Here is a 27,425-nt window from a genome sequence, read left to right as displayed (position 1 = left end):
TGGCCGGAAGTGAGGCAGATGGACGAGTTTCTGCTGCTGCTGGCGTTATCAGATAGGCTGCTGGCTGCCAGTTTCCGGTTGCTGTCTTGCCCTGGCAGATAGAGATGGAGCTGCTCCTGGTGCTGGTTCTGGGGGTTCTGAGCGGCTCTGCCGTGGAAGTGAAAAGACCCAGAGGGGTTTCCCTGTCCAGTGAGTGCCATCAGTGTGTCCATTATTTCTAGTCTATGTGACAGCCCCCCTCCCTGCCTCCCCCCAAGGTCACAGCTCATCATGTGCTCAGTGCAATCAGGGCTGCTCATTAAAGTGGCAATTCAAAGTGAATTTAAGGATAAATTCAGGTCACCATAACAACTTCATCTAAAATGATCTGCTGATTGACATCAGCTGACCCAGCCAATCAGTGGCAGCCTTGTGCTTCCTGTAACTGAGATTCAGGAGCTGGGTGCCGCCTGTGAGCGACAGAGGCAAATTTTGGGGGATTAAATTAAGAATTTTTTTATCCCCTTAAGGTAAGGGTGCGTCTGGCGGTCTTCTGACACTATAACAACCTTATTTAGATGACGTAGTTATGGTGTCAAGAGGGTCCCTTTAAGGTCACCATAGTGGGAGCTGGAATAATTCTACAAGTCAGCTAGGCACGTTCAACTACTCTGGACTTAAATTTGAAATTCACTTTGAATTCTTGCTTTAGTAAATATCACTGAATGTGAATTTAATGTTTTTTTAGGCTAAAATGAAGATCGCTTCCTCTGAGAAAATTACCCATTTCTTTAATTGTGATCTTAATTTGGAATCCACTTTAAGTTCCTGACAATTTACATTTTAGAGAATAATGAACAGTGAATTAATTGATTTGTAGCATGTCGACCAAATTAGACAAATTGATAACTGCATTGGACATCTTCTTCAGTTTAACTGTTGCGTCTTAATATGTGGTTAGTTCCCAGCAATTCTATTATTTGAAAAAATATTGTATTACCCAGATACTTTATTAATATGCAAAGGCTGCAATTGTTTCTAGGTGCAATAGTTTCTAGGTGTGGCTGTGTCCTTCTCTCAACGTGTACATATATTAAAGTAATCTGAAATTTTTTACTTTTTGTCATTCAGCGTACCTTTTTATATTAGCCAGTGATTAACATGCAAAGTATTCAATATATTTAAATTTATGCAGAGCATTTAGACCACTTTTCCACTTGACTGGCATGCTTATATCAAGAACACTTGGAATATACACAATTTTGTCTTGAACAGAAAATAAAGGGAAGAATACATTAAATGTTTTTTGTTTTGTTGTTTTAGATTGGCATTGTCCATGCTAACTAGACCAATTGGCATTTTAATTTTCAGTGAAGCAGGCATATTTATTGAGGCGCAACTGCCCACTCCAGGCACCATAACAACTGCATTTGTGTAACAACATTGTGATATAAGGAGGAACCGGGCTTACCTGAAGGGAATAAATAGTCAATTCACCCTGTCTTTGATATTCTGCTCCATTGCCAATGTGGCGGACCATTCCTAGGTAACCAGAGTATCGCCTCTTTTCTATTCCAATGGAGATACTGACAAAACCTGGACTGTTGCTGGGTTAGAATGACTGGTTTGGAAACCTCTGGTTTTCAGGTAAGCTGGCACCGAAGACCTCTTCATACCATAACAGCTTCATTCTGATGAAGTTGTTATGGTGCCCAGGTGTTCCTTTAACCCCTTAAGGACCAAACCTTTGGAATGAAAGGGAATCATGACATGTCACATGTGTCCTTAAGGGGTTAAACTTTCATATGGAGGGCCGGGGTCTGTGCCACCATTGCTAATTTGTTGCTGGCACGGTTTGCCTGCGGAATACAAATACATTTTGTTCCCATATTTGGCTTAGCAGCCCAGAACGCTCATGTTAGCCTGTTAAAGGGAAACTCCAGTGCCAGGAAAACAATCCGTTTTCCTGGCACTGGAGGGTCCCTCTCCCTCCCACCCACCAATCCCCGGTTACTGAAGGGGTGAAAACCCCTTCAGTCACTTATCTGAGGCAGCGGCGATGTCCCTCGCCGCTCTTTCCTCCTCCACGACGCTCCTCCCTGTTCTTCCGTCGGCCGGTTGGCGATACTGATCCCGCCCACCGGCCGAGGTGACCTAATGCGCATGTGCGGCAATGCCGCGCATGCGCATTACGTCTCCCCATAGGAAAGCATTGAAAACGAATTTCAATGCTTTCGTATGGGGATTTGAGCGACGCTGGAGGTCCTCACACAGCGTGAGGACGTCCAGCAACGCTCTAGCAAAGAAAATCTTTGCTAGAAATCAGGAAGTTCCCTCTAGTGGCTGTCTAGCAGACAGCCACTAGAGGTGGAGTTAACACTGCAAGGTAATTATTGCAGTTTATAAAAAACTGCAATAATTACACTTGCAGGGTTAGGAGTAGTGGGAGTTGGCACCCAGACCACTCCAATGAGCAGAAGTGGTCTGGGTGCCTGGAGTGTCCCTTTAATGATGCTGTCAACTGCAGACATAAATATCTGTCTGTGCAGCCGCTCCGTAAGAAATTCTGCACGGGGCGGAGCCTATCTGCCTAAGCGGAAGTTTGCACACTCCTGATGTTCCAACCTATAAGCGACTAAAAGGCACTAAATCAGGGCAATTACCGAGCCAAATCTGACCCCAGGGACCTCACCTGACAGCCCACTCAACAAGCGTCACCAAAATACCACAAGTTCTGAGCCCCGGACAATAGTGCAGGCTCCTTATATAGGCACATAACTCCTCCCATATTAAGCTCCACCCGCACATTCTCTTGACCAATCAATACAAATAAGAATTAACTTCCTGCTTGACCGCATGGCTTGTCCAGCACAATGGAGGAGGGGAATACTACATCCTGTATTCTTGCACATGCTCCGTACACTACTGATCGTATCTTGCCTCGTGCAACCAACTGATCGATACGTCAGCATATGCACGTACACATGCCACGTGGTAATCTCGGCCTACTAAATTTATTTTTACCGAGATTCCACCACACAATCTCGGGATGAATATCAGCGACTTGTGGAGACAGGCGCATGGCGCATTTCTGTCTTGAAGGGGCTCCTTGCGGAACTACAAAATACATTGCAAGCTGACCGAGCTACAATCAATGGTGCCTGCAGGGCCTGACAGGTCTCATTGATGCACTGGAGGAAGCTTCCCACAAGGGCTCCCAGCAAATGGAGACGCTGGAATGAGCAGTGCAAGAAAGAACTGCAACGACACAACCAAACACATGAACGCCGCTTTGTGGCACAGGAAGACCGCCGTCGTCGGAACAAATTGAAAATTAGGGGGGTTTCTGGGGCAGAAATGCTGCATCTACTGAGGAGATTGATATGGGCTTTGCTCTCGCCAAGGCAGTATCCCTGGATGGACTTTTCCGTGTCCCCAAAGCACCTGCCACTGTCCATAGGGACCTGCATTTCCAGAGCGGTACAGACAAAGCTGCTGTCCTGACTGCACTAAGGAAACCCCTCTTCCAATTTGAGAATATATTACTTGGGTTCTATGCAGACCTATTTAGCAGCACACTGGCCTAGCGGCGGTCTCTCAAACCTCTCACCACACTTTTACAACAACACAACATTCATTACCGCTGGGGCATGCCACGCACACTTCAAGTACAACATGGGGAATCACTCAGTTTACCCCACGTCAATCCTCAGCGGAAGCATATGCGGCAGCCACTACTTGAACCCCCGAAGTGCCTCAAGTCCTGCACAATGCTGCAACTCTGAACTGTTCTGTTTCTTGCTACTGTTTATTTAAGTTCTAAAAAAATCTAGCCAGCCTAGATCAGGCACCAGACGTGACATCAAGCGCTGACCATTGGGTATAGCCCACAACTGGCATCCTCTCCCCCTGCCTCACTGCCATTCCACTAAGCTATGCCCCCTTCATTACCCAAAGAGGTGTCAAACTCTCCTTTAACCACATAGCGCACAAGCCACAGCAATAAGGCCCAAGCTCAAACCTACCGCTTTTAATCACCACAGCCCCAGGCCTATCCACGTCCCCGATATCCAACAGGATTGGCCCCTTAGCGAACGCTGTGGTAACGCCACCATGAGCGGGGAGCCCATTTCCTTCCTACGCTACTCACCTTTTGGCACAATAATCTTGCAAGATACCGTTACTGTCCCAAGATGTTAAATGCCGTATGTTTGTCTCTAATTATCTAAAACATCTATTTATGTGTAACCCTAATCCTAGTGACTGTTACTTATGTTTGCTATGGTATGTACAATTTGCAAGTTTGGTCTTGTTGTCACGGTAAAGCATAACAGTCAGTTGAGACAAAGAAAGAATTACCAAAAAAAATAACATAAACGCTGCACATACAGGTTCCAAATCACTGAAGTGGTCATGGTGCTTGGAGTAATCCTTTCACTTGGGTATATATTTTGAAATCCCTAAACTAATGCCACATAAGTTGAATCAAATGTCCTATCTTAATCTGCCTGTACATTTTATTATATTGCAAATGGATAGAAAACCGATATTTTACATGTAGTTGATTTTGACTGGATAAAACTAGCATTTTAAATTGGTTCTCGGCTGCATCACATGTAATTGATACCAAATTATGTGTAATGTATGTGCTGTTAAAGAATTGGCATTAAAGGGGCATTCTAAGCAGCTCATTGTGATTTATTTATTACTGGTATTTATAAAGCGGCAACAGATTCCGCAGCGCTGTACAATTGGTGGAGGACGTAAAATATACACAAACAAATACAAACGGTTTAGAGGGCCCTGCCCGTAAGCTGAGATCTATCCATTTGCATAGGTAGATAGCCAGTGAGCTTACAATATAAATGATACAGTGAGGATTTGAGACAAGCGGTAGCAGGGGAAATTTGGAAGTGATGGCTAAAAAAGTAAACAGAGTTGCAGCTATTGGTAAACTATAGAAGGAATGACAAGGTAATTGAGTGAGAATTTTTAGCTGGAAGAGCATGCTATAAATTGTGGGAGCCTGGGTGGGTTGAGCCGAGTAAAATTGTAGAGGCTTGTTTGCAGATGGTATGGGGGGATCTGGGCCTAAGGAGGGGTAGAGATAAACCTTTATTTCAAGAGATTTACAGCTAGGAGTGGCAAGCATGGGGGAGGAGTGGGATGGCACAAGAAACATTTGTGGTTTACAATTTTACCAATCAAATACTAATAGCCAGATTATTAATTAATGCATTCAACTGCAGGTTCAGAATACTACATTAGTACACTATAGATAACAATAATATCATTAATGTTGCAGCGTTCAATTGTACAGGCTAGTTTGCAGATGGTATGGGGGTGATTACGGTGCTAGCTGTGATTGCTGCGCTTGTAAAACTAGCATCCCAATGTTTCCCTATGGGGAAGCATTTGATTGGCTAATATCAACAGGATCTCAGCCAAAGAGGCGCAGTGGCTTCGTGGAGACCGTTGCTGCCGAGGGCTGAAGGTTAAAGGAACACTATAGTGTTAGGAATAATGGTTTGTATTCCTAACACTATACCGTCCCTCTGTCTCTGCAGTGCCCCACCTATCATGAAAGGGTTAAAACCCCTTCCATTCACTTAACAGATTCCAGCGCTGAGGTCCCTTGGTGCTGGATCGGGATCCTCCTCCCACGATGTAGGGGAACTAATGTGCTGTACGCCATAGTGCTTCCCCATTGGAAAACACTGAACCAATTAAAATTCCAAAAAGTGCCTCTAGTGGCTGTCTAGAAGAGCTAACGCTGCAAAATAATTATTGCAGTTTATCAGAAACTACCATAATTGACAATACAGTGTTTAGGTGAAAGGGGTACTGCACCCAGACCACTTTAATAAGAGGAAGTGGTCTTGGTGCCTATACTGTCCCTTTAAGTAATACTACTCTTTTAAACCCTCACATTAAGGCGGCGGGGGAGGTTGGGAGCCCAAAATTAGTAGTTTTAAAGAATTGTTTGTATTCCTTTAATGTATGTCGTTATCTATAAGTCTTTTCATACCTAAAATGGGGATTACCTTTATGTGTTAATACTATTGCCTTGATTGCTAGTTGCCTCCATTGTTCATATTGTGAAACAAGCAGACAACATTTAAGGAAAATTACTTTGCCAACCGCTGGATATATTCTTAAAGCGTTCTTCTTCCAGGTCGCAGTTTCTACGATGATTCCAAGCCGTTCACCTGCCTGGATGGATCGCGCACCATTCCCTTTGACCGTGTGAATGATGATTACTGTGACTGCACAGATGGGACCGACGAACCCGGTAAAAAAGACATCAAGGACAAAGAACCAGAGCATTTCCTTCTATTGTATTCTTTCTTCCTCTGTGGAATGACCCTTTCCATTCCTCCTGTGTCATGCATGATTTGAGTTTCTATCCGTACACTGCAATGATTTGTGTTATGTGAGTTGTGAAGGGTAATGAATGAGATGTTAAGGTATGGGGCATTGCTGGTGTCGCTGGCGTGGACCCACATCTGATTGTGTTAAGTGAGTCTTTGTTCTGCTCTTACAGGTACTGCAGCATGTTCCAATGGGAGGTTCCATTGCACCAATGCCGGATTCAAGCCCCAGTATATACCGTCATCACGTGTCAATGATGGGGTCTGCGGTGAGTAGGCAGCTTTCTCATACTTCATGGAGAGGTGGAATCTTGCCAGGTGTGCCGTGTTTATTAACAGGTGGCAACATTTTATCTGTAATGAACAGATTCAATCATGGAAAATGAAAGGGTTGGTTAACGAGAGGATCCCTGACTTGCATACTATTCTCCATAACATGAGATGCAGAAGATGAATCAGAATGTACAAAATACGTTCATCACCAAGTGATGTTCCAAATGCCTCCAGCCCTTATTGGAATGGAATTAGGGAATCCTTAAATCCTGGGGATGTATGTTGATGGGATTTACCAGCTATATGAACTTCTTGTAGAATTACAATTTTTGTCTTTCTGCAGATTGCTGTGACACCACAGATGAGTATAACAGTGGAGCTTTGTGTCAGAATACATGCAGGTGAGATACTTTAGACTTTTTTTTTTTTTTTTATCTCTTTAGAATGAAACATCTAGGATTAGTTTTCTCTGTTTTGCTAATGATTTTTTTCTTCTTTCTGTCCCTTAGGGAGATGGGGAAGAAGGAGCGAGAGGAGATGCAGAAACAAGCGGAGGTGGCCAGAGAGGGCTTCCGGCTAAAACAACAGTTTATCGAGGAGGCTAAGAAGAGCAGGGAGGAGAGTCAGGTACTGAGTCAGCAATCTAGCCGGAAAAAGCCATCTCTTTGTGTTCTGAATCTGCACGACATGTTAGAGAGAGGTTCTGTTAACTAAAATGGGATCCCCTGATTAAAGGACCATCTTGTCTCAATGGTCAGGATCTGGGTGTCAGTGGCCTTTTAGTTGTATCCCTGCAATGTAAGACCTTGTTGTTTCCATTGCAGAGTTAACAAATCTCTAGTAGCGGTCTTCATGACAATAACTAGAGGAGGAGCCATCTCTGTGACAACCAGGCCAGACTCTGTTCTCAATAACATGCTGCTCATAGGGAGCCCTTGATTGGTACATTGTTCTGTCCTCTCAAGGCTTTCCTATGGTAAAACATCAAATCTGCTGAGATCATCAGTCATACTGTAAAATAGCCAAGCTGGCTGTATAACTCCACCTCCACCCTTGGACCTGATTACACCGTTCTCTTATCAATTTGCCACAGATGACTATTTAATGAATAAACCCTACGGGATAGTTTGGTGCACTATGGCTACTAAGAATTGGGTATTTCTTTCTGACGTAGGCAAAGTTGCAGGACATGGTACAGAGGCGGCAAAGTCTCCAGGAGCAGGTGGATGTTCTGCGCTCAGAAAAAGAAGACGCAGAGAAACCTGAACGGGAAGCAAAGGATGCCCACAAGAAGGCCTGGGAAGGTAATGTGGGTCTTGTTTAACCCATCCATCATGATACATAGTATTCTGTATGAAGCTTTGTAGTATACGCAGATTGATTAAAAGAATCATGGTGCTGAGAGTCGTCCTCATAATTTTCCCGTCTTGCGTTCTACTGCCATTCTCCCTTTCTTATAAATACCAACCTGTGCTACATTCCATGAACGGCTCTGTCAGGGTCTGACATTGTAGGTGGAAGAAAGGGTTTTAAATGGAAAGCTAAAAAATATAGAAATCCTAACTCTTAAACACATTGTCTCAATGACTCCACTCCAACTTGCACATTCTAATAACCAAATTCAGTATGTCTGTCCTTCTGCTCTGCAAGATCCTAGCTTGTCCTACATTTGTTTCCCTTAACACTTCTCTAGGGATGCTCTGTTCCTCACCCGATCATGTTTTAGCCTATTTGCAAGTGTTTCAAGATTTAAAATAGGGCAAAACCCCCTAAACGCTTAATATTAAATAATACCTTCCAAGATCCTGAAACTGCACAGCCTAGATAAACGGAGTACAGCTCGAGCCACAAACCCTTCCTTCACCATGTAACAGCTCACCCAATCGGGAGCCACTCGTTCTGGTCTATGGGATGCAATCTTATCGCATGTACCTCTGTCCTGAAGTGTTTTGAATAAGACATTTATCTCCCAGCAGCCATTCCACTTATCACACAGGGGGGGTGAAACTTCCCTATAATATGATAGCTATTTGTTTATATACAACACGGTTTAGTTTTGTGAAAGTAATAGTGCTTTAGTGACCATTTAAAACCAAGAAAATAGATTCCCACAAACAGGTTTTTTTTTTTTAGAGATTTTTTTTATATAAATATATATCTCAACTTTTGCTGTCTATTGTTGTCTCAGCTTTATCCATTGTTTATACGAACATTCTCACCCTAAAACCTCCTGCTGTCCTTTCTTTTTAAGGAAGTCCTGTATTTATGTAATTATACTCCATAATGAGCAGGGCACTGATCGCCTCTTTAACCTTGTCGTTCACTTACTTGTTTTGTTTACCCATTGTACTGCGCTGTGGTTTATAAATAAAACGAGTTTGAAGAAAAATAAAGTGTAATCTGTGTTTGTTGCAGAGCGGAGGGAGGCCGAGAAAGAAGCCGTGGAGAAACAACAAGCTTCAGAGGCGTTCTCTGATCTGGATCTGGATTCTGATGGCATGTGAGTGGATGTAAAGGATGTTATCCTGCTATGTTTACTCTGCATATTGCCTGGCTCCTTGACATCACGCAGGAGAGTAGTTCACTTCTATATTTTGCCATTTATGGGTTAGAGGCTGCAATAAATACACTGGTACAATGTAAATATTGGGGTATCCCATACCACTACGGATTTAAGAATATTTAATATTTGGTTCGCAAAACATGTCTAGTGTATTAAACTGTACCTGTAACAAAAAAATGAATACAAATCATAGGTATTGTCTGTAATAAGAAACTTTAAGGACAAATTGAATCCGTATTAAATGGCAAGGGTAATCCATTCGGCCCCTTTGGTTAAAGGAGTACCTGGCACATTCCACTTGTTGGGTCTGGTGTTGGAGTGAAGCTCTCTAACCTCCTCTGGGTACAATGAGCTCATTGCTTAGGCACACATTATTTGGGGGAAAGTGGAGGGATAAGATGGAAGATGCTTGTTTATTAGTGAGGATATGTAGAGAGGTGGAAAATTATAGAGACTTTCTCCACATGTTGCCAAGTTGAATAATATCCAAATAACTTGAATTACCAAAATATATCCTGAATGTCCAGATTTTTAAACCCTTTATTGTTCTAAAAATGTGTAGCTGGCATGTCCCTTTTAGATGATGCCACAGCACATTGTAACATGATTCTGTGCATTTAAAGGGACACTCCAGGCACCCAGACCACTTCTGCCCATTGGAGTGGTCTGGGTGCCAACTCCCACTACCCTTAACCCTGCAAGGGTAATATAAAAAACTGCAATAATTACCTTGCAGGGTTAACTCCTCCTCTAGTGGCTGTCTAGTAGACAGCCACTAGAGGGCACTTCTGTGTCTATAGCGCAGGTTTTCTGTGATAGAGCGTCGCTGGACGTCCTCACGCTGTGTGAGGACCTCCAGCGTCGCTCAATTCCCCATAGGAAAGCATTGAAAAGCATTTTCAATGCTTTCCTATGGAGAGCTCTAATGCACGTGCGCAGCATTGCCGCGCATGCGTATCAGGTCTCGCCGATGGGCGGGATCAGTCTCGCCCCACCGGCTGACGTAAGGAAGGGGAGGAGCGGCGGCGACCAGAAACCACCGCCGAGGGACATCGGCAGGGGTCTCAGGTAAGTGACCGAAGGGGTTTTCACCCCTTCAGCAACCTGGGATGGAAGGTGGGAGGGAGAGGGGACCTGCAGTGCCAGGAAAACGGATTGTTTTCCTGGCACTGGAGTGTCCCTTTAAAGGGACACTCTAAGCACCAAAACAGCTTTAGTTTAATAAAGTGGTTTTGGTGTACAGATCAGGACCCTGCCGTTAAGGTATTAAGTCAATTTGTTTATGCAGCTCTAGCCACACTTTCCCTGGCTGACCTAATGTTCATGAAGTAAATGGTTTCATTTTCATTCAGATCTTAAAGCACAGTGAGTTTACTTTAGAAGTTATCTCCTGCTATGTTAATTACATTTTACTCACACATAGGAGACTCTAGCAGGCTATTAACAGAACAGGAGGTAACAAATGATAACCTTTTATCTTGTCTGTTGCCTGGCTTCCTGGACCTTAAATGCCTCTATACAAGTACATTATTTCTGCTTAAAGGACCACTATAGGCACACAGACCACTTCAGCTCAATGAAGTGGTCTGTGTGCCAGGTCCCTCTAGTGTTGACCCTGCAGCAGAAAACATAGCAGTTTCAGAGAAACTGCTATGTTTCACTGAGGGTTAATCCAGCCTCTAGTGGCTGTCTCACTGACAGCCGCTAGAGGCGCTTCCGCAATTCTCACAGTGAGAAGACTCTGGACGTCCATAGAAAAGCATTGAGAAATGCTTTCCTATGGGCGGATTGAATGCGCTCGCGTCTCTGCGCTTGCCACGCATGCGCATTCGGCGCTGATGTAGGCAGGAGGAGGAGAGTTCTCCAGCGCCGAGGGAACCCGGCGCTAGAGAAAGGTAAGTGGCTGTAGGGGTTTTAACCCCTTCAGCCCAGCGGGAGTGGGACCCTGAGGGTGGGGGGGACCTTAGGATCCTATAGTGCCAGGAAAATGAGTTTGTTTTCCTGGCACTATAGTGCTCCTTTAACGAAATCTGACAGTGGTAATTCTTAAATCTTGTGATCCTGTAAACTTTATTGAATTCTTTAATGAGGTGAGAATTCAAGATGATGCAGCACATATGATGATGCATGTGTATCTCGTCTCTCCAACCAGGCTGTCCGCCCCAGAGCTGATCTCTCACCACGAGCTGGATACTGACGGAGACGGCTCTCTTTCTGTCGAAGAGGCGCAGGTGAGAGTTGATTTGGGTCTGTTTTTAATTGTACGGTCTGCAGTTCTGTGTTAGATGCACGCTGTATACGTGTACTCCCAGGAGATGTCTACACACACACAATATTCATTAAACACCATACTCTTGTGAACTGAAAAACAAATTGCTAAATGTAGCCAAAAATAGCCACTTTGGAAAACATCTCCAACTTTACTTGGCTATATTCACAGATTAGTGTGTTGTTGTTTTTTGTCTGTATTTTACAATTTTCAGTCACTAAAATGCAGTGGTAATATCTTATTAAATTGCCCATCACCTTATTAAATCTGTAACACCTTGTGTGTGTGTGTGTTTGTTTTTTTACACACACCATGTGTGAATACATTGATAACTTATCAAATCTCTTATGGCATCCCATTGTGTTAAGATAATACAGCCATGTTTTACATCTTATTCTACAACAGATATTTAGCATCACCAACGCATTTTCCCCTAAAGCTTTGAACATCCTGCCCAAATCAGACTTGCATGCCTGTGAGACCTCTGATTTCATTTTCCTCTCTTTAATCGCTTGTTCTCCTTGTTAAACTATCTCTAAGCATTTCCCTTGTCACTTGCAGTCCATCCTGGGAGGTTCATATTCTTTGGATAGCAGCAGTTTCCATGCTGACGTCTGGCCGCAGATTCGAGACAAATACAAATCTGAGGTAAGTCTGTATCGTCACAAACGTTTCCAAATATTTCATTTTGTCTGAAGCCAACCATAATGTGCATGTACGGGGGCAAGCTAGGCAACCGAAAACTCCAGGTCACTGTATTTAGCAAGTTCACTGTAGTAATTACTTTACCTCGAGGGACTTTCTTAAACATGGCTCCGCTACTCCCATCAGCAGGGTTTATGGGTATCGCAAAGATTCCTGGGAGTTGTAGTAGTTGAGTCAATAGCTGAACGAATACTTCTAGGAAGTCATAATATCATGTACTAAATAAAATATACAGCGAGGCGTCCTGCCGGCAGACCTTGGAAAGGATTTCTGCATTTAGAATATATCCGTAATGTAAAAGCGAAATCAATTCAGTGTGCTTCTACTACACCCAGGAAGGTTAACTGGAAATGTGTCCAGCGTTGATTACATTAACCCCTTAAGGACCAAACTCCTGGAATAAAAGGGAACCATGACATGTCACACATGGCATGTGTCCTTAAGGGGCTAAATATGATTCTGTTTACACATACAAGTTTTACACAGTATGTGGGTGTAATTTTTGTGATCATTTAAAAAAAAAAAAATTCTAAGCATATTTTGGCAAAGGGAAGTGGATGCAGTTCTGTAACATTTAGCAGCAGTTAGACTATATAATAAGACTTGGCATGTGAAATGCATTAAAAAGATCTTACAAATCTGTGATTCTGATATGAACATTAATATCATTCAGTCGTAATCTTTTTATTTTATTTTTTATCTTTTTTTTTAAACTTTTACAGCATTCATCAGTAGAGAAACTAAAGATATCTTTATAAGATGCAAATATGGATACACTTGCTATAGTTTACACAATGATTTAGTATTTAATATTTCCATTGAATCCTCGCCCACCTGTCTCTGAATTTCCCTGTATTGTCCAGCAGAGTGCGCAGCCGCCACCACCACCACCAGCTCAGGTTGAAGAGGCAGCTGACACCCACCCTGATCTTCACCCTGAGGAGGAGGAGGAGGAGGATATAGAAGAGGGAGATGAAGAGGACGACGGTGATGATGATGATGATTCTTCCGATCAAGACCACAGAGTTAGTGATTTATTTTCCTTCTCGTCGCCAACCAGCTCTGGGCTGATATCGATCTCTGGTTCTACTTCCTTCCCAGTGCTCCCAAAACACTGCTCTTCTATAGAGCAAGCTCTGTTAACAGCTTTATTAATCTGAAATGGACTCGATAATGCACACTATGCTGCTATCATGGTGTGTGCTTGAACTGTTTAATTAAAATACCTCTTGGGAGAGACAGACTAATATCAAGGTTACAAGACACGAGTCACAGAACCCCATAGCACTAATGCCAACGTTTTACTCCCTTCCCACACTCATTTGTGTGATTAGTTTTTTTTTGTTTGTTTTTTTAAACTGATGTTTATGTAGATGTTATTTTAAATATTTTATTTATTCCCTTCCCCCGTCAGACATTACCTACCAAGCCACATGGAGAGGATTCAGAGCTTCCACCATATGATGAAGCCACTCAGACATTGATTGATGGTGAGTAAAAATAGAGAAGAAGGTACGGGGTTTGTTTGTTTGTTGTTTTTTTTTGTTTTTTTTTTTGTTCTGAAGATTTCTTACTTTTTTTTTTTCGTTTTTATAGCTGCTGACAAGGCACGTTCTCAATTTGAAGAAGCTGAGAAATCTTTTAAGGACATTGAAGATACAATCAGGTGTGTTAGTAAATGTCCTCATTACCTATTATTGTAACCTAACTATTAAATTGTGACTGTTCCTTTTTACCCTGTAACATCTTATTACAGTAACCCGGCTCCTGAGTGCCTTATTACCCTGTAACATCTTATTACAGTGACCCTGCTCCTGAGTGCCTTATTACCCTGTAACATCTTATTACAGTAACCCAGCTCCTGAGTGCCTTATTACCCTGTAACATCTTATTACAGTAACCCGGGTCCTGAGTGCCTTATTACCCCGTAACATCTTATTACAGTAACCCGGGTCCTGAGTGCCTTATTACCCCGTAACATCTTATTACAGTAACCCGGGTCCTGAGTGCCTTATTACCCCGTAACATCTTATTACAGTAACCCGGGTCCTGATTGCCTTATTACCCTGTAACATCTTATTACAGTAACCCGGCTCCTGAGTGCCTTATAACCCCGTAACATCTTATTACAGTAACCCGGCTCCTGAGTGCCTTATTACTCTAACATTTTATTACAGTAACCCTGAGTGCCTTATTGCCCTGTAACATCTTATTACAGTAACCCGGCCCCTGAGCGCCTTATTACCCTGTAACATCTTATTACAGTAACCCGGCTCCTGAGTGCCTTATTACCCTGTAACATCTTATTACAGTAACCCGGCTCCTGAGTGCCTTATTACCCTGTAACATCTTATTACAGTAGCCTGGTTCCTGAGCGCCTTATTACCCTGTAACATCTTATTACAGTAACCCGGCTCCTGAGTGCCTTATTACCCTGTAACATCTTATTACAGTAACCCGGCCCCTGAGTGCCTTATTACCCTGTAACATCTTATTATCCTGTAACATCTTATTACAGTAACCAGGCTCCTGAGCGCCTTATTACCCTGTAACATCTTATTACAGTAACCCAGCTCCTGAGTTCCTTATTACCCTTTAACATCCTATTACAGTAACCCGGCTCCTGAGTGCCTTATTACCCCGTAACATCTTATTACAGTAACCCGGGTCCTGAGTGCCTTATTACCCCGTAACATCTTATGACAGTAACCCGGGTCCTGAGTGCCTTATTACTCTGTAACATTTTATTACAGTAACCCTGAGTGCCTTATTACCCTGTAACATCTTATTACAGTAACCCAGCTCCTGAGTTCCTTATTACCCTTTAACATCCTATTACAGTAACCCGGCTCCTGAGTGCCTTATTACCCCGTAACATCTTATTACAGTAACCCGGCTCCTGAGTGCCTTATTACCCCGTAACATCTTATTACAGTAACCCGGGTCCTGAGTGCCTTATTACCCCGTAACATCTTATTACAGTAACCCAGCTCCTGAGTGCCTTATTACCCCGTAACATCTTATTACAGTAACCCGGGTCCTGAGTGCCTTATTACCCCGTAACATCTTATGACAGTAACCCGGGTCCTGAGTGCCTTATTACTCTGTAACATTTTATTACAGTAACCCTGAGTGCCTTATTACCCTGTAACATCTTATTACAGTAACCCAGCTCCTGAGTGCCTTATTACCCCGTAACATCTTATTACAGTAACCCGGGTCCTGAGTGCCTTATTACCCCGTAACATCTTATGACAGTAACCCGGGTCCTGAGTGCCTTATTACTCTGTAACATTTTATTACAGTAACCCTGAGTGCCTTATTACCCTGTAACATCTTATTTCAGTAACCCAGCTCCTGAGTGCCTTATTACCCTGTAACATCTTATTTCAGTAACCCAGCCCCTGAGCGCCTTATTACCCTGTAACATCTTATTACAGTAACCCGGCTCCTGAGTGCCTTATTACCCTGTAACATCTTATTACAGTAACCCGGCTCCTGAGTGCCTTATTACCCTGTAACATCCTATTACAGTAACTCGACTCCTGAGCGCCTTATTACCCTGTAACATCTTATTACAGTAACCCGGCTCCTGAGTGCCTTATTACCCTGTAACATCCTATTACAGTAACTCGACTCCTGAGCGCCTTATTACCTCTTTTGAACTGGTTTTGTATTTTCGTAGCTCTTCATTGCCTCTTTACATCTAGTTTTTTTTTCTTTGTTAGGAGTCTGGAGAAGGAGATTTCTTTGGATTTTGGACCAGATGGAGAGTTTTCATATTTATATGGACAGTGTTATGAACTTACTACAAGCGAGTAAGTTTTGGTACATTGCATAGATGGGACTTTATTATTATGGTGTCTAGCAGAAGCTGGGGTGGAAGAGGATGCTTCATGGTAGAATGTTTAGAACATTGGTCCGGTATGAGGTGAAGCAACTCACAGACTAAGATCGGTATGGGAGGAATGGGATGTGCTGCAGGGCTGAATACTTATTCATGGCAATTTGTGCATTTATTTAAACAAACTTTCAAATGTGTTGCTTTCTCCTTCTTTTACAGATATATTTATCGCCTCTGTCCATTTAACCGTGTAACACAGAAGCCAAAGAATGGAGGATCAGAAACAAACCTCGGGTAAGAATTTAACTTCCCTAGCTCGTGGTGATGACCCTCATTATGTGATCGCAATGGGTGCATGTTGGAGAGAAAGGTAACTTTGAACCTCTCAGGCATCATGCAGCACAGAGAGGGAGCACCAGGGTTCTAGATCTGCAGAATTATAATATACCTCAATGTTATTGTAGGCACAAGCAATGTACTTTATGTTCATATAATCTCTAGGACATGACTTTGTTAAAGACAATGTTATTTATCATCAACAGAATATGGGGATCCTGGGCTGGACCAGAAGGCAACAAATTTACTTCAATGAAGTATGAGCAAGGCACATCGTGCTGGCAGGGCCCTAACCGCTCTACACTGGTAAGAGACATCCCACTGTGTGCCCTTTTAGGGCAGCAACAACAAATCTATGGTTCCAGTGCCATCACTGCTACTCGGAGACCACTGAAACTGTGGCACTTGGCCAGTAAATGATACTAATCAGGTAGCACATCAAGCACTGTGGTGGCACAGAAACCAGAAGATGAAAGCCTGAGGTATGTGGAAAAGGACAGGGACTGAAACAAAAAAATGTTGGTTAAAATGGGGTCTGGGCACTTTCAAATCTGGCAATTTCTTCAGAAGATTGGCCACTCGGACTCAAATATTTGACCATCATTTTCATAGGAAATGTAATCTGTCCATCCAGCAAGAATGTATCCATGACTGGATTGAGTTGTGGATTATGTACTCTCTTCATTTTACCATGGGGGGGGGGAGGGAGGGGGGGTTTAAATATCTGAAATTTACAGAATTCCAGTGAAACAAATTAAGAGATTTGGCAAAAACAAGATTCTTCCCATTGTGTCCCCTCAGGTGAAGCTCTCCTGCGGTAAGGAAACAATTGTCACCTCCACCTCCGAGCCAAGTCGTTGTGAGTACCTGATGGAGTTCTACACTCCTGCAGCTTGCCATCCACCTCAGCCCCCGACTGGAGATCACGATGAGCTCTGATTTAGGTGTGAGTATTCCTTATTGTAATGCCGGTCATTATGAGTTTACTGACACCTATATGTTTGGCTTCTTTGGCTCTCAGATAGATGTGGTACTGAGCCAGAACAGAGGAAGGTCTGTTGGCTTGTCTAGATGTATAAAACTCTAACGTGACATTTATAGTTTGTGTGTGTTGTTTGTTATAGAGCAATATTAAAGAACCTTTCCAGAATAGGAATAGAATCGGGGGTCTCCCATATTGGTCTATGGGATATGTAGTTTAGCATGGAATTGCTGAATATGTTGACCGCAGCCATAATTCTGTTTTTGTATTGTTAAAGAACTTGTATGCTGAAGGTCTGATCATGTGTGAAACTGCAGCTTACATGCACAAAAATAGGTCTGAGGTTAGACGTATGATATTTTTCATTTGGCAGAGGAACAATTTTAACCCCCTTCTCTGACGTCGGAGGAGTGTCTGCTTATACCTGCAGAAACTTGTTTTTTCTTTCCCTCTCTTGCACTTATATGCAACAATCAGGGGACACATTGCACCATAACTTATGCAGTGGAATTACACCCTGCCACTGTACTTACCATGAGTGGAACCGATTCACAGCTGTCGATAACGGGGTAAAACATGGAGTCATTTAAAGAAGGGCACTCCTCCCTATATCATTCCCTGACCTCTTATTGTAAGAGGAAAGGCAGGCTTCATCCGGCAAGTTAGAGAACCAGGTGTTTGCTTTACTGTGTAAAGGCTATCATTGTGAAGACTTGGGAGGAGATGCAGCCCATACAGTGATTTGTTGACCCTGGTTCTTGAACTTCTCCGCATGTGGAACGGGTGAGGGTGTCTGAAAATATTTATTTAGTGCTTTATCATAGAATGGTGTATTTTATAGGTACTCAGAATGTTACCACGGCTGAAAATATCTTCTCTAGAACACAGTGAAAGAATGTTCCTCATTCATAATGTAAACACCCACCTCTCTAATTTTAACATTTCATGTCTTTCCAGGCTTTAGGAACCTCCAGCACTATCCACTGGGACCCAAAATGATATGACCAATGTCATGGAGTCCAAACCTCATCTCAGTCTCCTGAACCAACCTTTTCCAATTCCTACTGTACTTCCCTCTCTCTAGATATCTTCACCTTACCATGGCACGGGCAACCAAATGACACATTCCATCCATGTTCATCCACGTTCCCCCTTCCCCAGTAAGCTGCTCACCCCTCCACTGTACATAATGTTTTGGGGAATGTTGTGAATGTTTTATTAAATAAAAAACACATCTTTGTCTGATATTTTATTTTTCTACTTTTACGAGGGCGCTCAGCCAGCAGACAGGATGTATGTAAGACTCAGGGGTTAAAGGTTTACCTGTATACAATGGTGTGCAAATAGACCTCTTAGTGGCACATGTGGTCGTTTTTTTTTCATTTTTAAGAAACATTGAGGACTTTAATTCTGCTCAAACTTGTAAAGTCAATGACAGTTGTCATGTAAATATCTGTTTTTTTTTTTTTTTGTTTTTTTTTCTTATTTGCTAACAAATCCTATTGGAGATGAAGGATGTTGGAAGAATCTATACCCAGATAACAGAGCGTCTGTTTGTTAGTCATTAATTTATTTAAGTTTTTTTTTTTAACCCCTTCCAATTCTAAACCAAAAGCAAATTATGGTTAATGGAGGCAGAAAGCAGAGATCATTTTTTATTTTTGTATTTATATTATGTGATCCTTAGATTACATTGACTGTTACCGGACCTGTTAATATTCTATTTATATTGTCTGTATTCCAGTCTTTGTCTTTATGTGAAAGTAATAACACTGGTAACTGAAGTATTGGGTCACAAGCCGCTTGGTCCAGACCTAAAAACGTGCTTGTGGTTGGGTTCAAATAATTCATGTATCAATCAATTTATTGCTTAGCAAAACTGTGTATCACAAGTATCGGGGTTGGCCATCATTCACTAACTGAAACTGACAGATAAGATCTAAACTGCTATGTAGACAATCCTGCTTCTAGACTGCTGTGAGTGGGGACGGTGAAATCAAGGTGTAAGAGGGAGGCAGGGAAATCCAGTGTCTGGTAAAGATATGAAATGCCAGAGAGGATTAATTAGAAGATCTCCCCCTCTTGCGAAACTGGAATACAAGTGGGAAGAATTGCATATCACAGTGTTAAAGCCCTGTGACAATCTTGATAACTTGCAGGTTATTCTTAGAACGTGTGTTCTCACTGCATGTATAATATAGGACAAAATGTCAACACTTTTATCAGGACTACCAAGAAAACTAGAACTGCTTTAGTGTTCAGTTTAACCACTAGATGTCACCAATTTCTATATTTGAAACCTTTAGGATTAACTGTGAAAGTTTGAATAGGATAATGGCCAAACATTTGTGACAGATCTACCACCTTAACAGAGCATTAACCACCTCGATCCCAGTGTATCTGTATCACCAGCTCTTTAATTATGCTGGGCTAGGGACTGTGTAATTTATTATAAATGTTTCATAATTGAACCACTCACATTTTGAAGAGCTCTTTAAAGTGTGAGCCGTTCAATTGTGAAACCTCTATGCTCTATGGAATGTTTGTTTATATGTTTCTGCATAACTGTAATTTTGATGATAAAAATAGAAAAAACAATAGGGTGCGCCAACCAAGAGTCTCTCCAGATAATAAAAACACAAGCAAGGAACGAATAAAACTACAGTGTGAAATAAAAATGTGATGGAATACCAAGGAGCAAGATACAGGTAGACCTTTACTTCGTAATGGCGTATGAAAGAAAAAAAACCAAAAAAAATATATCTCTTTAACCCCTTAAGGATGTCTGACATGTCATGATTCCCTTTTATTCCAGAAGTTTGGTCCTTAAGGGGTTAAAGTATCACACAGTTACATTTTCAACTCCCATTTGGTGGAGCTATAACCAGCTCTAGGTAAAACTGCATACAGTGGGATTAATCCCCACTTGAAGGATGTCACTATGGCAACCTCTCACAACAAGGTAATGGTGAGGATAACCATATAGGTATAAGGTGATATAAGCTCCACCTAGGATTCTTTGGACAGTAGTTGGCAGGTGTCACAAGTGTAAAACCATAATGAAGGTGTAAAATAATCTTGGTTTATGGTTTACACTTGTGACACCTGCTGACTACTGTCCAAAGTACGTCAAAGAGCGCTGTGTCTGCTCGGTTTAGTCCTTTTTACTTATTTGTATATACATATATGGAGAACACTATTTCATATTATATGGTCCTCTTCACCATTGCTCATTGTGAGCTGGTGCCAGAGGGACATTTTACAAGTGGGGATTAAGCTCCCCCAAATGTGAGTTGAAAATTGGACTTCTGTGCTGTTTGTGACACTTTAAAGAGACATTTTGCACTATTTTAAATTTATTTCATTTTTGTACTCTTCACTTACAGAAGGCCCCCTTCATTATAACAGATATAGCATCTAAATCAGTCACTTTGCAAATGGCCTGTAATATTAAGTATTAAGACATTAACTTCTCAAGGCTGGGTACACTTCTTCTTTCTCTATTTCCTTCCATGGCTGGCTCCTAGACACTTACTAACCAACTTATTTCAGTGGGCTGCTAGGCATTCTCTCTCCTACAGTGCTCCAACTGTACAAATCAACCCTTTTCTGGAAACGTTCTGCTCACATTTGTGAATATTCACAAAGTTCCTTCACTATTTCCTTTAGCTCTGCATCTTGGGACATATTGCACTAGTTTCCCTTTCTCTCCTTTGTTTTTATATACAGCTCCTAAGAAAACCCGGGTCTGGCATTTATATAGAAGAATTTCCCTTAATAGAATTGATGCTATATTTTCTGGCAAGTTTTTTATTGGGACTTTACTTTGGACATTTTGTTACAAACATTTTTCCTTTTTTATCACTATACCAAATTTTGGTTACTCTTGGCTCTTAAACTTGTTGTTCTTACTTTGTTGTTCTCTACCTTTCTTGTTGCTATCTTCACCCATATCATGTCTTTTTCCATTTTGCTACAACTTCCATCCCCCTTTTTGTTTGTATTACTCCTAATGGAATTCTCTCTCTTAGAGACTTTCACCTCACGTGGTCCACGTGTTAGCAGATACCGTACCAAGGAGTCTCTGACCTCTTGGACTTTTTAAACGCTATTTCTATCTTCACTTGAAAGTCTTAGGGATAACTCAAAATACAAGGTTATTCACTAAAATGAGAATTCAAAGTGAATCTCAAATTCAAGGTAAACATAGCTTAACTAGAAACATTCTGTAAGTCAGCTATACTTCCAGTTTGGCCTTAAATTTGAAATTAATTTTGAATTCTCACTTTGGGAATTGGAAAATGTAAAGGGTTACTCCAAACATCATAACAACTACAATCTGCTGTGGTCATGATGCCAGGAGTATGCTGGCTCAGTTTCCAGGCTTCTACAGTGTTGGGTGATGATTTAGTTGGCCATTCAATGACTGAGAGCATTAGTAAGCTTGGAACTCTAGTTCGGGCTGGCTGATGACACATCACTTACACTGCCGGAGAGTCATGATACCAACCCGATTGATGTGCCGATTGGCATTTGTGTGTGCGTTGATTGGGTGGCCGTAGCATCCTGATCCGCTCCTGCTGTGGTGTCTGTGCTTCCCTGATCAGTGCTAAAATTTGGATTTGCTGGATGTGCCGATCGAGAAGCAGACGTGTGGTGATGTTCTAGGCAGAGAGAAGGGCGCAATATGCTTGTGGGAGCCCTCTAATTATGATATGGCACCGTGTAATTTATGGTCACAGGCAATCCACGTCAACCCTGCAACCACTTCCTCCAGTTTCTGAAGTTGAAGGGATGATGTGGACCAATTAGAGGGCTCGTCAGTGTTTAAACAAAGTTTTAACTTGATAACCCAGAGCTTCACATTCCAGTCCTCAAGGCTCCCCCACCAGTCCAGGATTTAGGGATTACCCAGTTGTGTCTTAGGTAGTTTTCAGAAACTATTACTGTTTTTTGCTATTTTTTCTAAATACGTTAAGCCCTGGTACTCTAAGGTCCTGTAATACGTTTATTCCTAATCTCTGACCTAAGACTTGTAAATTGGGTAGTGTATTCACGACCACTTTAAATTCCAGTCAAGCCATTATTTTTGTTTCACTTGGCTTCTGATTGGCTAGAAGTTCCAAGAAAGCATAACGCAGCTGTAATATCAAACATAACATTAATTAATGTTTCTGTGTGTAGGCGTCTTTCTCTTCTTTTTTTTTTATTTGTTTGCATGTGTTAAAGGGAAACTATAGTCACCAAAACAACTTCAGTTCCATGAAGCAGTTTTGGTGTATAGATTATGCACCAGCAGTCTTACTGTTCAATTCTCTGTCATTTATGAGTTAAATCACTTTGTTTATACAGCCCTAGTCACACCTCTCTGCATGTGACTTACATAGTCTTCCTAAACACTTCCTGTAAAGAGTCATCTAATGTTTACATTTCCTTTATTGCAAATTCTGTCTAATTCAGAATTTCTTATCTCCTGCTCCGTTAATGGCTTGCTAGACCCTGCAGGAGCTCCTGCATGTAATTAAAGTTCAATTTACAGAGTGGAAGATAAAAACTTTTAATGTAAGTTACATCTGATTGAAAATGAAACCATTTGGATTTCATGCAGGCTGTGTTAGCCACAGCCATGGGAGGTGTGGCAAATGCTGTATAAACAGAAACAAAAGTGATTTAACTCCTAAATGGCAGAAAACGGAAACTGCTTAATTAAGCTAAAGTTGTTTGGTGTCTATAGTGTCCCTCTAAAGAAAGAACCGACACGTCCTTTAAATTACATGTATGTTTAAACTTCTTACAAATTGCTATTTTAGACAAGTTTAATATTAATACGCAGCAAATAATTTGAGTATGAATACACCAACAAAACTTTTCCCATAAGTTTCTATTTAATCAAAGCAATGGTATGTATGTTTTTTTTTTTTATAATTCACTATTTTATTAGGTAAGCCTAAGGGTAAATAATCTCTCACCCTCGTCTTGTGCCTAAATCTGTTTTTATCATTTGTTACTTACCATCATGTATCTGACATCATTATCCAATTTGAGTATTTTGAAATGTTCAGATTTTTTGTTTTAAATTGTTTTGTAACCGGCACAGGACTCAGAAAAGATCTTTAAAGGTATGAGGGTTAGATATGCATTCTTAAAAATGGACTATTACCCTGGTAGGTACGTGTATGTGCATGTATGTAGCCCTTCTTGGCTGAGAGTTTAACCAACATGTCCAGGTCTGATGGCGTAATACACAAACACACACACACACTTAAAGAATTGGCGGGGGCGGATTAAACACAGGTAGGTATGCTATGTTAGCTGCAGTTTAAAGGAAATCTGTTGTCATATTTATTATTGTAGAAAATAAAAAATTACATATAATAAGGAATTCCTGTGTATTATTATTATTATTATTTTTTTTTATTCTTTATTTTTTTTATTGTGCATGGAGTAACAATAACATCTTACAATGCCACAACGGCATGAATAAGTAACTCAATAACATTGTATTGCACAGGTATGGCACTGGGGTAAAGGCACATTTTATTATATTGGTTGGAAAAGCTAATATGGTCCGCTATGTCAGTGGAACTTCATCAGTAAATACAGGGTTAAGCATGCTATTTCAGCTGGCATTCCGTGTATAGAAGATTATGATAATGATTAATGAACTTCAATGAATGGTCTAGGTCTTGTCCCAAATAGACCGTGTGTGATTTGGGGTGTGAGAGCCAAGGCGTGAGAGTGAAGGGTAGAATGGTGTTGGTCTGGGGGGTGGCAGGGTGATATCCCCAACATGTGTGTACCTTGCTTTTGCCAGCCGGTGCTAGAGGTAAGATGGTGTGTATGCACAGTTCTGTCTAGGTCTCTGGTCAAGTTCGTGTGGCCGTGTGCACGACTGTATCTTCCAATAGTGCCGGTGTCTTGTGGTGTCGCCATAGCGTCTCGGTTTGTTATGTTGCGTCTGTACCGTAGTCTGGGGCCGTCTACTAGGGCCTTGGGTCCGGTGATTAATAGCATAATAAAACAGAGTAAGTTAGACTACTGTCTTTGGGTCTGGGGCACATCTATGGCTATGATGGGAGTTAGCGTTCCAGGTCATCCTGGAGTGGTTAAGCTACGTTTGTCATAGGTTGCTACCGCAGTACCCCGACTTAGTGATGCTTAGGTATACCCTGTTACCCCGGGTGGGGGGGATGTTATAATGTGTACGAGGGCATTTGGAGGGGCTGTTGAACATGAGGTATGGTTGTGCATTGGATGGCTAAGTATAATGAGAGTTGCCTTGAGTAGGGGGGTCCGGAAAGTTCCTAAAACATACATGAGTTTAAACGAGTTCAACAGGTGGGAGATTAACTCCCCTGAGACCTAGAGGTCCGAAGGCAGGTCGGCTCTAAGGCAGGTCGGCTCTTGTAGCTGCATCAGGAGTTGACTACTGTGTGGGTCCCGGGCCATCTGGGGACGAATGAGGCTACTTTTGCAGGGTCTCCGATGTTGGATGGTATTAGCGTAGTGGTGTTCTCCGCGATGGGCATAGAGTCCATGTGAAGGCGCAGGGTGGGCAGTAGTTCCGTAGCCCCCTGCATATCCCGGATGATGGATGCAGAGTTCCCGTGGTGGACCATGAGCGCTCGGGACCCCTTCTAGTTATATTGGACCTTGTGCTGGCGTAAAATTGTCGTGAAGGGCTGGAGCGAGCGTCGCCATGCCTATGTGGACCCCGACAGGTCCACATAGAAGGAGAGCTGCATTTCTTCAAACTGGTACGGTGATTGATTTTGCGTGGCTTGTATTACTGCTGCTTTGTCCCCCTGATTTTGGAAGCAGACCAGCAGATCTCTCGGAGTTGTTGTTGGGGCCTTGGCTGCTCTTGGTAGTCGGAACATCTTCTCTATGTTCACTTGTCTGGCCTGCTTGGGGGGTAAGAGGGCCTGCAGGAGTCGCCGTATTACATGTGGCAGCTCTACATCCAGTATCCCTTCTCCTACGCCCCAGATTTTGACATTTCAGCTGTGTCTTTGATCCTCCAGCACCGCGAATCGTTGCTGTTTCAATTCTTGTACTGCTTGTTGCAATCTTTGTGTTTGTTGTTCATTCTGGCGGGAGTCAGTCTCCAGGGTACCCAGGCGGCCCGTCACGCCCTGCAGGTCCTGCCGAAGTTGGGCCATATCGGCTTGTATAGTGTATTGGAGCCCCGCCAGGAGTTCTTTCATGACCGTAGTGGTCACCGGAGATGAATCTGGTCGTGGGAAGTTTGGAGGGGTGCTGACACTGCTGTTGAGTTCTCCGCCTCCACCTCTGTTGTGAAATCATCCGAGATATTGGAGCATCCGTCGCGGTAGGCGGCCATATTTGGGCCCTGGGTGCTGAGCGCCTGTTTCCATAGGTCACCTATATTTAGAGTTTGCCGCGGTTAGGGCTTTTTGTTTTTTCGGCCCATATCGTTGGCTGCGGTCTGGGGATCAGTTTGGTGTCGTTTTTTTTGTCGAGTTTGGGCTGTGATTGTTGGCCAGAGTTCTTGATTTTTGCAAAGCTCGTGCTGCATGCGGCCATTCAGGTCAGTTGCTTGTCTCCACCCCCCTGTGTATTATTTTTAATACATATAAGATACCACTTTAGATGTATCTCTTGATTTACACTTGTTCCATGATGGTGGCCATCTTTGAGCCCTTTTTGATCAAAAGTTTCCCTTATCTGCTAAGGCCATGAGCGATTTAAATGTCTAAAACCCTTTCCAGGGAGCCTTTTTAAATTACCTGGCGCTTGTGCTAGATATGAAGATTCCTAATCGCACACTTGCTCTTGATTACCTGCATCATTTTTGGTCGGATAAAGTGGTGTTTTCAATGAAAGAGGCATTAAAGATGGCTGCCCCCAAAGAGCAGTATTAAGACAGGAGATGTACTGGAAAGTGGTATGTACATACTTTTTATAATCTTTTAATTTAAATAATGATAAAATGATAAGCGTTTCCTTTAAAGTTATTGGCACCAAGACTAATTCATCTCAATGTAGTGGTCTAGGTGCAGTGCCCCGGGTGTTATAGTCCAATAATGTAAAATATTGCTGTTTTGCAGATATGACAATGTTTTCACTGCAGGACGAAAGACACCTCTAGTGGCACCTCTTCCTGGTACCCACTAGAGAGTGCTTCTGCTGCAATACTGAGTCAGACTGGTTTATCAATCAATACTTCTCATAGAGAGCATTTGATTGGTGAGAAGATGAAGAGGAGTCATCGTGATGTTGCAGGAGGCAGATCGGACGGCTGCAGGAACCGGGAAAAATAGGTGAGTAAATTTTTTAATTGCTTTTAGCGGGGGCATAGAAATCTAAGCAGTGAGTAGTATGTTTGTATTGCTAAGGCTGTAGTAATCCTTTAACTCACACAAATCATTTCAGCTGAAACATCTAATACAGGTGATAGCCTGGAAGAGTCTGGCTATGGTGGTGCACATACATTGGTCAATAGAGTGGTCAATGCAAATGACATGGCCAGCCCCAGCCAATGACTCCTAACCTCACATTTAGTTTTAATAATTTTTAGTTTTATGTTTAAATAATCTACAATTTTTATATTTCTTTATAAGTTAGAAGTGCACAGTAAACATATAGATATAAAGGAATGGTCATCTTCATTTTATAAAATTAATAAATATGTTCATTCCTTTGTCTTATTAGAAACACAATTTAAATTAATAAAATGTTGGTATATGACTCCAGTGAAAATAGCTAAATTTGCAATGGATCTTGATGCTCGTTGCTGGAATTGTAGACAACATAAAGGAAATTACCTCCATATGTGGTGGTCCAGCTGGGAGAAAAAAACTAAGGGCGATGTAAATCATTATTTTATCTAATTCGTAGTAAAAGATGGAAATTTTTTGAGAACTCTCGTAGAGTGGTGGGTTTGCTTTGTTGTTTTTTTGTTTTTGTTATTTTGTTTTTTTTTGTATTGTTTTTATAAAAAAAAAAAAAAAGAAGTGCACAAGCAACTTTCACAATGCACTCAACTACTTTCACTCATCCAATCAGATTGCAGTACTACAACCACTCATACAACTTACAATTGGTTTCGAGTCCAACCTAAATAAACAGTCGACAATTAC

General features: G+C 42.0%; 1 protein-coding gene across 2 annotated transcripts; it reads left to right on the top strand.

The window, feature by feature from the left end:
- Positions 1 to 54: 54 nt before the first annotated feature.
- PRKCSH (PRKCSH beta subunit of glucosidase II) lies at positions 55 to 18,569 on the top strand. 2 transcript variants are annotated; one of them, XM_063449560.1, is made up of 17 exons: positions 55 to 189; positions 6,155 to 6,271; positions 6,524 to 6,619; positions 6,967 to 7,024; positions 7,133 to 7,250; positions 7,798 to 7,927; positions 9,039 to 9,123; positions 11,339 to 11,417; positions 12,017 to 12,103; positions 13,027 to 13,185; positions 13,575 to 13,650; positions 13,757 to 13,826; positions 15,889 to 15,978; positions 16,224 to 16,298; positions 16,547 to 16,646; positions 17,142 to 17,286; positions 18,280 to 18,569. In XM_063449560.1, exons 1-16 carry the CDS (start codon positions 105 to 107, stop codon positions 17,277 to 17,279), a joined length of 1,563 nt encoding a protein of 520 aa, XP_063305630.1. In that variant the 5' UTR covers positions 55 to 104; the 3' UTR covers positions 17,280 to 17,286; positions 18,280 to 18,569. The 2 variants fall into 2 exon arrangements, with proteins under 2 accessions (XP_063305630.1, XP_063305629.1); XM_063449559.1 differs by having other exon boundaries at positions 13,024 to 13,185.
- The last annotated feature ends 8,856 nt before the right edge of the window (positions 18,570 to 27,425 follow it).

This window comes from Pelobates fuscus, chromosome 3 (genome assembly GCF_036172605.1).
Source record: "Pelobates fuscus isolate aPelFus1 chromosome 3, aPelFus1.pri, whole genome shotgun sequence".
In the NCBI taxonomy this organism is placed as follows: Eukaryota; Metazoa; Chordata; class Amphibia; order Anura; family Pelobatidae; genus Pelobates; species Pelobates fuscus.
This window is presented reverse-complemented; position numbering and strand designations above follow the sequence as displayed.